The sequence below is a fragment of the Gossypium hirsutum genome, chromosome A07 (genome assembly GCF_007990345.1).
Source record: "Gossypium hirsutum isolate 1008001.06 chromosome A07, Gossypium_hirsutum_v2.1, whole genome shotgun sequence".
Lineage (NCBI taxonomy): Eukaryota > Viridiplantae > Streptophyta > Magnoliopsida > Malvales > Malvaceae > Gossypium > Gossypium hirsutum.
In genome coordinates this window covers 61,485,749-61,498,703 of record NC_053430.1, presented here as the reverse complement: position 1 = coordinate 61,498,703, position 12,955 = coordinate 61,485,749, and the positions used below count along the sequence as shown (strand labels likewise).

General features: G+C 38.9%; 1 protein-coding gene across 1 annotated transcript; it reads left to right on the top strand.

Annotated features, from left to right (window-relative positions):
• The first annotated feature begins 10,032 nt into the window (after positions 1-10,032).
• On the top strand, positions 10,033-10,803 carry LOC107955784 (uncharacterized). The gene is made up of 3 exons (XM_016891585.1): positions 10,033-10,119; positions 10,180-10,437; positions 10,666-10,803. The coding sequence occupies exons 1-3, from the start codon at positions 10,033-10,035 to the stop codon at positions 10,801-10,803; spliced, it is 483 nt and encodes a 160-aa protein (XP_016747074.1).
• Positions 10,804-12,955: the final 2,152 nt, after the last annotated feature.

Below are 12,955 nucleotides of genomic sequence, written 5' to 3'. Positions count from 1 at the left end.
CAAGCATGCCGAGCATTTGAAAATAGTGGTACAAACCTTGAGAGACAAACAATTGTTTGCAAAGTTCAGCAAATGTGAGTTTTGGCTCTGAGAGGTTGGATTTCTGGGACATATCGTTTCAACCAAAGGTATTAGAGTTGACCCAAGCAAGATTTCTACAATTATAGATTGGAAACCTCCGAGAAATGTATCTGAAGTCTAAAGTTTTCTGGGACTAGCTGGTTATTATCGATGTTTGTGAGAAAATTGTCACTGTGTTTTAAAAGTTTACAATGTTATCGGTTTAGTCTCGAACCACTCCCAGTGCATGTCTAGGGTCTCGTAGGCTTGTATAAAGGAAAATTTGATTGAGATTAATTGAGATTAAAATTTTTCAACCAAATGTATGCAAAAAGTATGCTTTAATGTGTTGTGAGTCTGGTAATGCTCGGTAACCCTATTTCGGCATTGAATACGGGTGAAGGGTGTTATAGGAGGTGCAATTCAAGAAGTTTTTGGATGTTCTGAAGCAGTTACACATTAGTATTTCATTGGTGGAGGCTTTAGAAAAAATGCCAAATTATGTGAAGTTTATGAAGGATATATTGTCTAAGAAGAAACAACTAAGTGAGCATGAGACTATTACCTTGACAAAGGAGTGCAGTGCGTTCCTGCAGAACAAACTGCCACCGAAATTGAAAAACCCAGGAAACTTTACTATACCCTGTAACATTGGTGAATCTTACTGTGGTAAAGCTTTGTGTGATTTAGGATCGAGTATCAACTTGATGCCTAAGTCTATTTTCAAGATGCTAGTATAGGTGAAGTAAGAACTACATGACGCTTTAGCTAGTAGATCGATCTTTAGCATATCCCGAGGGAAAGATCGAGGATGTTTCGATAAGAGTCGATAAATTTATATTTCCTATTGATTTCATTGTCTTAGATTTTGCAGCAAATAAAAAAGTGTCGATCATCCTTGGGAGACCTTTCCTAGCCACATAAGAATGTTAATTGATGTGTAGAAAGGTGAACTCACCATGCGAGTTCAGGATGATCAGGTAACCTTTAACATTATTAAAGCAATGAAATTTCCCGATCTGACAGAAGAGTGTTCAATTATGGAAGAGATAGAAACCTTGGTTTCTATGGAAAGTAATTTTGAAGAAGGTCCATTGGAGAAAGCCTTAGATCTTGACCCTTTGAAGGATAAAGAAGGTGAAGAAAACATGGCTTTGATGAAAGCCAATTCGAGAGATTTTATTCAATCCACATGGTTTGAACCGTTGGAGTTAGAAGTCAAAGAATTTGTGCAACCTAAGTTGTCAATTGAAAAACCACCTAAACTTGAACTAAAGGTACTTCCTTCCCATTTGAAATACATATATTTAGTTGATTGTTCCACTTTTTCGGTGATTATTTCAGCAGAACCGACAAAGATCAAGAGGAGCAACTAATTGTTGTTCTAAAGAAATTTAAGAAAGCAATTTGTTGGACCATAGCTGATATTCGAGGTATAAGTCCTTTTTGCATGCATAAAATTATTTTATAAGAAGGTGAAAGAGCTCAAATTGACTGGCAAAGGAGGCTCAATCCTATTTTGAAAGAAGTTGTGAGAAAAGAAGTGATCAAATGATTAGATGTAGGAATCATCTATCCTATTTCAGATAGTTCGTGGGTAAGTCCGGTGCAGTGTGTGCCGAAGAAAGGTGGAATCATGATTGTTGAAAATGAGCGTAACAAGTTGATTCCGACGAGAACTATTACTGGTTGGAGAATTTGAATTGATTATAGAAAATTGAATAAAGCCACTTGGAAGGACCATTTTTCGTTGCCTTTTATGGATTAGATATTAGATCGACTGGCAGGTAATGAATTCTATTGTTTTTTCAGATGGCTATTCGGGATATAACCAAATAATTGTAGCTCCGGAGGACTAACATAAAACAACCTTTACTTGTCCATACAGTATGTTTGCTTTTAGGCGAATGCCTTTTGGTTTATGAAATGCACTTGCAACATTTCAACGATGCATGATGACAATATTCACTAATATGGTTGAAAATTTTGTTAAGGTTTTCATGGATGATTTTTCTATTTTTGGTAACACTTATGATATTTGTTTGAGTAATTTGGCTAAGGTATTGAAGAGATGCGAAGAGACGAATCTTGTCCTTAACTGGGAAAAAAGCCATTTTACGGTTAAGGAAGGGCTTGCTTTAGGGCATAAAATCTCAAAAAGAGGAATTAATGTCGATAAAGCAAAGGTGGACATAATTGAAAGATAACTGACTCCAATTAATGTGAAAGGAGTAAGAATTTCTTAGGCCATGTCGGTTTTTACCAAAGGTTTATCAAAGATTTCTCGAAAATTTCTAAATCGTTGTATTTGTTGGTAAAGAAAGATACAGTGTTTGATTTCAACAAAGCATGTTTCGAAGCTTTTGAAGATATGAAAAAATGGTTAATCTTAGCCCCAATAATCGTTACACCTGATTGGAGCTCATTTTTTGAGTTGATGTGCGATGCAAGTGATTATGTCGTTGGAGCTGTGATGGGTCAAGGAAGAAACAAAGTGTTTCACCCTATTTACTATGCAAGTAAAACTTTAACGGGAGCCCAACTCAATTATACGGTAACTAAAAAGGAACTCTTTGCTATAGTTTTTGCTTTTGAAAAATTTCGCTCATATCTTATCGGTACCAAAGTTATAGTATTTACTAACCATGCGGCCATTAAATACTTTCTCATAAAGAAAATGCGAAACTGAGGCTAATTCATTGGATACTTTTACTCTAAGAATTTGACCTTGAGATCCAAGATAGAAAAGGTGTCGAAAATCAAATAGTTGATCATATGTCGAGGTTGGAACAAGACGAGGTAAAATAACTTGATCATGTGTGCCTATCAATGAGAATTTCCCAAGTGAACATTTATTTGAGGTAAATCGAATTCATGAAACACCTTGGTTTAATGATTTTGCCAATTATCTTGCATGTTGAAAAATTTCTCGAGAAATGACATACCAACAAATGCAAAAATTTCCTTCATGATAGTCGGTATTATTTTTAGGAGGATCCATTTTTATTTAAATAGTGTACAGATAATATAATCCGAAAGTGAGTAGCTGAAAGTAAGATTGTTGAGATCTTATATCATTGCCATTCATCTCCAAGTGGGGGACACTTTGGTGGTACATAGACTGCAGTAAAGATTTTGCAAACAGGTTTCTTTTGGCCTACACTATTTAAAGATGCTTATGCTTATGTGAAGAACTGTGACAAATGCCAAAGGACTGGAAATATATCAAGAAGGAATAAGATGCCCTTGACAAACATTTTGGAGATTGAATTATTCGACGTATGGGGCATTGACTTCTTAGGCCCATTTTCTTCTTCGTATGGGAACAAATAGATCTTAGTTGCTCTAGACAATGTATCCAAGTGGGTTGAAGCTGAAGCATACCCTACAAATAGTGCTAAGGTAGTCATGTGATTCCTACATAAGCATGTGTTTACACGATTTGGGATACCAAGAGCTATTATTGGTGATGAAGGTTCTCACTTTGTGCACAAATGGCTTAAGTGGTTGCTTGAAAAATATGATGTGAATCACAAGATTGCTACTGCCTATCACCCCAAGTCTAATGGGCAAGTTGAAAGAGTGAACCGTGAAATCAAAGGTATTCTTGAAAGAATAGTATGCCCTAGCAGAAAAGATCGGTCTCGAAGGCTTGATGATGCATTATGGGCCTATCGAACAACATTTAAGACACTGTTAGGAATGACTCCTTATCAGTTAGTCTTTGGAAAGACATGTCATCTGCCATTAGAGTTGGAGAATAGAGCTCACTGGGCTTTGAAGCAATTGAACTTTAATCTTAAGCAAGCCGGTGAGAGAAGGATGTTACAACTTGGTGAGTTGGAAGAGCTGAGGTTGTTTTCCTATGAGAATGCCAAAATGTGTAAAGAAAGATCAAAGAGATGGCATGATAGTCATATACTGTAACACCCCTCACCCGTATTCAATGCTGGAATAAGGTTACGAAGTATTACTAGACTTACAACACATTTTAAAACACTTTTCACATTTATTTCATCAAATCATACAATCGTCATTCAATCTAAATCAATTCTTCTTTAATACAAACCTATGTGGCCCTAAACATGCTTTGGGAGTGGTTCAAACTAAACCGATAAATTATAAAATATTTACAAAACTTAGAAAATTTTCCCCAAAAGAGGGGACACACATGCCCGTGTGGCCAGGCCGTGTGCCTTATAGGGCCACCAGACATGCCCGTGTCACAAGCCATGTAGACATTCAAAATGGAAACACATGGCCGTGTCTCAGCTCGTGTCTAACCCTGAGTAACTCTCTAAATTAGGTCACACGACCAACACACACACCAGTATGGCTAGCTCATGTGCCCTAAAAATTATCACATAAGCCCATGTGCCAGGTCGTGTGCTAGGCCGTGCCAAACCTATAGGGTATACTGACTTATGCCACACGTCCAAGTCACACGCTCGAGTGTGAGACCATGTGGAGCATAATGACATGATTTCTAAAACCATAGTAGGGGACACACGGCCGTGTAACATAACAATGTGTCACACACAGCTAAGAGACACACCCGTGTCTCTGTTCGTATGGACAAAAATAGGCTATTTATCAAGCCTATTTGCCACCCAAATTTAAATGTACTTACAAGGAATCAGCTTGGACCATCTCAATACAGAAATAGGTATTTAAACCAGCCAATTCAAACATGAATCATGCATATTCTATACTAGATTTCTTAATACACACAAGTAGTCAAATAGACCAATTCATTTATACCAAAATCCCACAACCTTAAATCATCAATATAGCTACTCAAAAACATGCATTCTTTACTTTGGTTTACTAACAACTAACATTACCAATATCAACATTCAACTATTTAACAATTTCCATATCAACCATATATGCACATATATGCACATAACCAAATCCACCAAATTAAGCCATCACTCATGGCCATATTTACAAACAAAAACATATTTCATTACAAGTCATTTCAAATAACCAAAATCACTATCAACCCATAATCAAAATGACTCAAAATACCTATACATGCCATATACTTAAAATACCAAAGTTCTTATGTACCAAGTGATAGGTAGATAGTGTGAAGCGATCTCCGACGACCCCTGAATCTGATCTAGCTTTGAATTCACTATAAAACACAGAAAAATAAACAAAGTAAGCTATAAATCTTAGTAAGCTCGTATGAGATAAACTTAATGCAATCACAAAAACATAACTCAATAATTTGAATACATCATTATGTAGTTTTACTTGACTATCAAACCTTTCAAATACTCATTCACAAAACTATATACTTTCATCATCATTTCTTTGATTCAATGCTAAAATAGTTTATATACATACCTGTACCATCTCTTACCAATCTCATATAAATTATCGCCTTTTATTTACCCGTTGAACCATTCGAAATAGAAGTCGGATACTCAAGGGTTTCACACGATAATTACCTATACCATGGCCTGAAGCCAAATTAAGGTAACTTATCTGAAATACTGATATCATGGCCTGAATAAAAATTGATATATCTCACACCCGAAGTGTTATATCAAGGCCCGAAGCCAACTCAAAGTATCCCTAATGACATGTCACTAGCATCCTAAACTATTCCTAAGGTTCAACCGGGCTTCCAACTATCGAATCATCGTCGAATCATTCCCAAACTTGTCTGAAGTCACATAATCACAATTTATGCTATATCAAAGCATATAAAATACATTTGAAATGAAATTATAACATACGAACTTACCTCGGATGCTAAAACGGTGAATCAAGTCAACTAATCCATAACTTTATTCTTTCCCTGATCTAAGTTCGTATTTCTCATTTCTTGATCTAAATATATTCAAATTTGACTTATTCAATCATCTATTGATTCAATTTAGTATAAAATACACTTTAAAACACATTTACATTTTTACCCCTAATAATTCACATTTTTTACAATTTAGTCCTTATTTCATAAAATCACAAATTAATGAAATTCACAATAAACCCATGCTAGCAGAATTACTATTATGCCCCTAGCAGCCCATATTTTTCATTTATTTCACATTTTAATCACTAGCTTTACACATTTCACAATTTAATCCCTATTTTGCATTTTCACTAAATATCACTTAACAAAACTTGTTTAACTATCAACAACTATTCAAAATCTATCATTAAACATCAAAATACTCATTGTAACACCCTAATTTTTAGGATTTGCATAATTTCTGAGAATATGGTAAAGTTTTTTTAAAATTTGGTATTTGGTTGTGAAATTCATAATTGGAGTGTGTAAATGGGCCTATGGAAGGCCCATGTGTTGGCCAAAACCCTGTAGAATTTTTGAAGTTTGGACTTAAGGAGTTAGGGGCATTGGATAGGTGGCCTTATCAATAGATGTGGGTAAAATGTGACACAAGAGAGCCCCTGGCAAAGTGGTTAAGTGACGCCACTAAGGAGAAAAAAAAGTGGCGTGTAAGTGGTTGAAGGAAGGCCAAGGTTTGATTCACTAAGCTGGCAATTGTGTGTTATTTTTATGACTTGAGCATGCAAGAGTTTGAGGTCAAATAAAACTCTGTTGGAGAGAGTTTGAATCAGTCAAATGCATGAATTAAGGAGGGATAAAGGGAGAAAATCTTAGAGTTGTTTGAGGGAATTTGAATTGGAAGGAGTTGGAGCCGAATGGGGGTGCTTGTGAGTGTAAATTCAGCCAAGGGGTTTTGGGGAGTGTGTTTTCAGTCATTAAGAAGAGTATAGGTGCCGAATTGTTCCTAACCTATTTCGGGTTTTGTTTTCTTTCCTTTTGTTACCATTTTTTTCTTTTGCCGACTCCTTTTGGTGCCTTTCGGGATTAAGCCAAAATTCTTTTGTTTTATTTCGCCATTTTGTTTTCATTGTGTGCCGAATACACTTCTTTAGCTCACTCTCAAGCCTGTGCCAAAACTCTTTTCCTTCTTTTCTTTTATCTCTGACTCTTCTCTATTTCTCAGTTACGTTTCTTTCCTTGGAGTTTTGGCTGAATACCACTTGCCCCTCTCCCTTTCATCTCATTCAGGCTTATCTTGGTGCTAGTCGAATATCTTCCTTTCTCTATCGAATCTTTTCTTACTTCAATCAAGGTAAGTGAGATCCTTTTGGTTTGCCGAGTTTTTAGCAATTGTGGAGCCTTCCTAAGGCTGTCCTCATTTTTGGGTTCACTGTGGTGTCATTCTCTTTCTTCTTTCTATGGTGGCCTCCCTCTTTAATCCCTTCTCTGTATTGATTTCTGTCAGGAGAACGTTCGTGATGGCATGCTTTGATTATAGGTGGTTTTGGGGTTGGCTGAAAGTTGTTATTCACCTCTCTGGTTCGTATTTCGGTAAGGAGTACACTTAGTCTAAGTTTGTTACTTGTAAGGTTGCTAATGAATGGGATTTTTGTGTAGATTGTCGCCAATAGGTGAAAGTTGTTGGTTAAGGGTGGTTTGAACCCTACTGGTAGTGAAGCACGTGGTGTGTAGTGATCTCTTCTCCAAACAGGTGTGTAATAACCCTTGCAGTAGCTTAGATTAATATTCGCCGAGAAGCCGAAATGCTAAAATTTTGGCATTTCGGGAACTGGAGATTTTGCCTTTGGTTAGAGATGCGATAGATACGATATGATCGGTGTTTGGATCGATGGAGCAGGTAAGAGCGCAATTTGGTGGCCGATGGTAAGTGGGGCTCCAATGAGCTTGAATTGGGCCCAAAGGGCTTTCGGGCCCATTTGGGTAAAATGGATAGAAAATGGAATTTGGAAAAGTTACATGTTGACACGGTTAGTACTATTGTAAAATTTGGGTTAAGTAGACTTAGTGGGCTAAATCGGCATTCGTAGGGCCCATTAGGGGTTTGGGCCCAAAAGCCCGAATTTGATAAAGTGGGTTAAAGACCATTGTTTAAACACTCGGAAATATTAATAATTGTTAATGAACATGGAAATCTCATGATATTTGGTAAAATTACGAAATTACCATTATAATATGAAAAATAACTATTTTGCCCCTAGGTAAAAATGACCATTTTAACCCTAGGGTTTGATTATGAATATGATGCATGAGATATTTTTATACATGATATGGCATGGTATGCACATGATATGTTATGATATGCACATGATATGCTATGATATACTCATTTTATGCATGGGTTGGGTTTTGTATAAATGGAGGAAGTGCGAAAAGGGCTTTGCCTCAGTTATTAAAAGAGGCTAGGCCTCCAGTTATATGATAAAGCAGCTATGCTGCCAGTGGAGAGTTTGGTTGGGTGGGTTGAGTTATTCCCCACATGGAAAGCTTGGTTGGTACGGGTGGAGAGTAACGGATGGTGGGTTGAGTAGTCTCCCCAAATGGGCTTGCACATATTCATTGGTATTTCATGTGATATTGAAATGGGCCTATGGGCCATACCGTTTACAGTAAAGGCTTCGGTGCAGTAACTGATAAATGAAAGGCTTTGGCCCAGTATATACCGAGACTGAACTAGGGCTTAGGCCTAGTATACTGATATTAATTTGGGCTCTGGAAGGGGCTTGTTGCACACTGAGTTTCCAAACTCACCCCTTTCCTTAAGCTTGCAGGTGAGCCTTGATGTGATGACTTCGAGCCGGAGGGCGATTCAGAGTGGCTGTGGTGATCGCTTTTGAACTTTGCAATAAGTAACCGATTTTTTTTAAATTTTATTTTAATTATTACTATTATTTGGTTTTGAGTTGTAATAAGGCCATTTTAATTATTTTTCTAGGATTATTTTATTTTATTTTTTATATTTACTGATAATAATCCAAAATGGGTTAGACTTAGGGTGGGTTTTCAAAATGATACTTGTTTTCAAATAACGCAACGATACAATTAATCGGTTATCAAAATATCTACTTAAATAAATTCCAACGCGATTTTTATTTTCCCAAAACCTAACCTCGCACCAAAGTGTGGAAATTGTTGTGGGCATGTCTAGGATTGGTTCCAATCAAGAGCTTGGTACTTAAGCAGCCTTCATGGCTCACCTCCTCTGTTTCGGATACCTACCTTGTGCACAGCTTCCATTCACTTTATTAACTTAGCAAAGACTATCTTTTAAATCACTAAGAGGGACATTGAAAGAGGTTTTGGATTTTCTCAAAAACTACAATGTGACACGTCAGATCCAACCATAATGTCTAGGCTAGGTTTGGGGTGTTACATTTAGTGGTATCAGAGCCAAGTTGCAACAACTCGACTGTGGGTTTTAAACGGGTTTAAAATCGAGAAATTCAATATAAAGGTATTTTAAATCAATTTTTAAGAATTTCTAAAAGAAAACCTATTATTTTATTTTATTTTCTATGACCAAATACATGTTTTTAAGTTCTAAATGGTTTGGAGAAAGAAGTGGCACACTGAATCCCTGGCACCAAGTCTTTAAGTATACCTTTTTTTACCCCGTGTGATGTTGATGCTATAAATAGAACTGAGACCCTACTATGATACTTTAGATAGGGTAGAGCTGTAAAATAGTAGGATTGAGACTGTAGCTTATGACATTGCGAAAACAATTCCTGAACTGCTATATTTCCATAAGACATCTCGTAATAAAAAAATTGAAATATTACACTAATGTCATAAAATTCATAATCAGATAATTCGAAATGAATACAAGAGGAACTCGTGGATAAGGCCGCAGACGTGGTCGCGGAAGGGTGCAACCTGAATCTTCATCCTCAGGGCATAGGCCAGTTGAGGAGGCATCCGTGCCACTGGCAACTGAGACTGGGTCACATGATCGGGCAGCGGGGGACAATGCTTTGTCCCAAGCGATGTTAAGGGTTTTGGAAAGGGTTGCTGGAGCTAACACTGGGACAGTGAATAGGGGATCCATCTCTGAGCGACTCCAGGCCAACGGAGCAGAGGTTTTTAGGGGCGTATCTGGAGTAGCCCCAAACGTAGCTGAATATTGGCTAGAGGCAACAGAGCGGATTATGGACGACCTAGATTGCTCTGCGGAGCAAAAGCTGAAGGGGGCCGTGTCGTTGCTACAGGATGAGGCATACCAGTGGTGGATCACTGTAAGGGAGAGTACCCCGATCAAACGAGTAACCTGAGAACTGTTCAAGACTGCTTTTAAGGGGAAGTATGTTGGGGGTAGTTGTGTGGCTGCCCATCGAAAGGAATCTTTGAATCTGGCTCAAGGTAATAAGACTGTTGCGGAGTATGAGGTAGAATTATTGAGGCTGAGTCGATATGCTAGTGGGATAGTTGCGACCGAATATGAGTGCAGTGTTCAATTCGAGGATGGCCTCCGGAATGAGCTTAAGGTGCTAATAGCTCCACAGAGGGATCGTGATTTCGCTACGTTGGTAGTGAAGGCTAAGATAGTCGAGGAAGTAAAATGAACTGAACGACAGAATCGTGAGAGGTATCGACCCAGATTCAGGAGGGATTCTAGACCCTCGGGTGCTGCATATAGAAATGTTAAAAGAGCTAGAATGAAAGAACCACTTCGAGCAGTTCCGGTGAATACCTTTAGACCGCAGGCTTGCAGCGACTGTGGCAGAGTGCATATGGGGGAGTGCTGGAAACGAACTGGAGCATGTTTTCGATGTGGATCAAAGGAACATAAGTTTAGAGAGTGTCCTCGGAGAGTAGCTCAGGATCAAGTTGCAGAGCAAAGAGGTGTCCAACCACTACGAGGAGGACCACCACCACAAAGAGGCCGTGGGCAAGGTAAAGGTGGCAATGGTAATGGATGAGGACGTAGGGCACCTGGCAGGGGTGCTGGACATGCTGAAGCTCGACAGCCGGCGTTGGTTTATGTTGCACGGCATCGTGAGGAGGGTGATGCTCCTAATGTTATAACCGGTACGTTCTTCATTCATAGCACGCCTTACACTGCTTTGATTGATGTTGGTTCCACTCATTTGTATGTTGCCTGTAATGTATTTGGGGCATCGAGTGAGCTTCCTGAAGAGACTGTGAGTGGGGTATCAGTGATAAGTCCTTTGGGACACTCGGTTAAGGTAGATAAACTCTTTAGGGAGGTGCCTTTAGAGACACAAGATAGGATATTTGTAGGAGATTTGATGGAGCTGCCATTTGGGGAATTTGATCTTATTTTGGGAATGGACTGGCTAACTAAGCATAGGGCGACGTTGGATTGTGCTGTTAAGAGAATGGTGCTAAGAACTGCTGAGGATAAGGAGATAATGGTCATAGGGGAGAGAAAGAACTATTTTTCCAATGTTGTTTTGGCTTTAAGGGCTGAGAAGTTGATTCAGAAAGGTTGTGAGGCGTTTTTAATATTTGTAAGTCAAACTGAACCTGAGGGGATGACTGTGGAGTCAGTTAGGACCATCAAAGAATTTCAAGATGTTTTTCCTAAGGAGCTTCCTAGACTACCTCCAAATAGAGAAGTCGAGTTCGAAATCGACTTGTTACATGGAACAGCCCCAGTGTCCATTGCACCTTACCGGATGGCACCAAAGTAGTTGGTGGAACTGAAAGCTCAGATTCAAGAACTATTGGATAGAGGGTTTATAAGACCAAGTATTTCTCCGTGGGGCGCACCAGTGTTTTTCGTAAAGAAGAAAGATGGGACCATGCGGATGTGTATTGATTATCGGCAGTTGAACAAACTGACGATTAAGAACAAGTATCCTTTGCCAAGAATCGACGATCTGTTCGACCAACTGAAAGGAGCTTCAGTATTTTTTAAGATCAACCTTCGGTCAGGATATCATCAGTTGAGAGTCAAAGAAGAGGATATTCATAAAACGGTATTCAGAACTCGATATGGTCATTATGAGTTTCTGGTTATGCCCTTTGGTTTGACTAATGCACCGGTAGCATTCATAGATTTGATGAATCGGGTATTTCAGCCGCACTTGCATCAGTTCGTAGTCATTTTTATCGATGATATCCTGGTGTACTCAGAAATGGAAGAGAAGCATGACGAGCATCTTTGTATTGCGCTGCAAGTGCTAAAAGAAAAGCAACTCTATGCAAAGTTCAGTAAATGCGAGTTTTGGTTGAGTGAAGTAACTTTCTTGGGGCATGTTGTGTCTGCTCAGGGGATCAAGGTAGACTCTCGGAAGATTGAGGCGATTCTGAAGTGGAGGCCATCGAGGTCAGTAACAGAAATTCGAAGTTTTCTAGGGTTAACAGGTTATTATCGTAGATTTGTGGAAGGATTTTCTGTGTTGGCAGCACCGTTAACGAAACTTATAAGGAAGGGAGCACCGTTTGTTTGGTCAAATAAGCAACAAGAGGCTTTTGAGAAGTTAAAGAAGGTTCTGACTGAGGCACCAATGTTGATTCAGCCAGAGTCTGGTAAGGATTTCACTGTGTACAGTGACGCGTCACATGTAGGCTTGGGCTGTGTGTTGATGCAAGAGGGTAAAGTGGTCGCTTATGCTTCACGACAGTTGAAGCCTCATGAGGTAAACTATCCTACTCATGACTTAGAGTTGGCAGCTGTGATCTTTGCGCTTAAGATATGGAGGCACTACTTGTATGGAGAGAGATGCATTATCTATACGGATCATAAGAGTCTTAAGGGTAACCATGGATTTTGTGAGTGGTCTGCCATTGACACCTTCCAAGAAGGACTCAGTTTGGGTGATTGTGGATAAGCTAACGAAATCTGCCCATTTCATACTTGTCTGAACCGATTACTCACTTTAGAGGTTGGCCAAGTTGTATGTGGCAGAGATAGTGCGGTTGCATGGGGTGCCAGTATCGATAATTTCTGACCGAGACCCAAGGTTTACATCTCAATTTTGGCAGAAGTTGCACGAGGCGTTGGGAACGCGATTGGATTTTAGTACGGCTTTTCACCTTCAGTCGGATGGGCAGTCAACGAGGGTCATTCAGATTCTAGAAGATATGTTGAGGGGTTGTGTTATC

Excerpts from the sequence above, each read along its gene's own strand:
- LOC107955784 (XM_016891585.1), top strand. The coding sequence starts at position 10,033 with ATGGACGACCTAGATTGCTCTGCGGAGCAAAAGCTGAAGGGGGCCGTG. Across the intron at positions 10,120-10,179 it reads CATACCAGTGGTGGATCACT|GGGAAGTATGTTGGGGGTAG; the intron begins GTAAGGGAGAGT and ends ACTGCTTTTAAG. Across the intron at positions 10,438-10,665 it reads AGGCTAAGATAGTCGAGGAA|GAACATAAGTTTAGAGAGTG; the intron begins GTAAAATGAACT and ends TGTGGATCAAAG.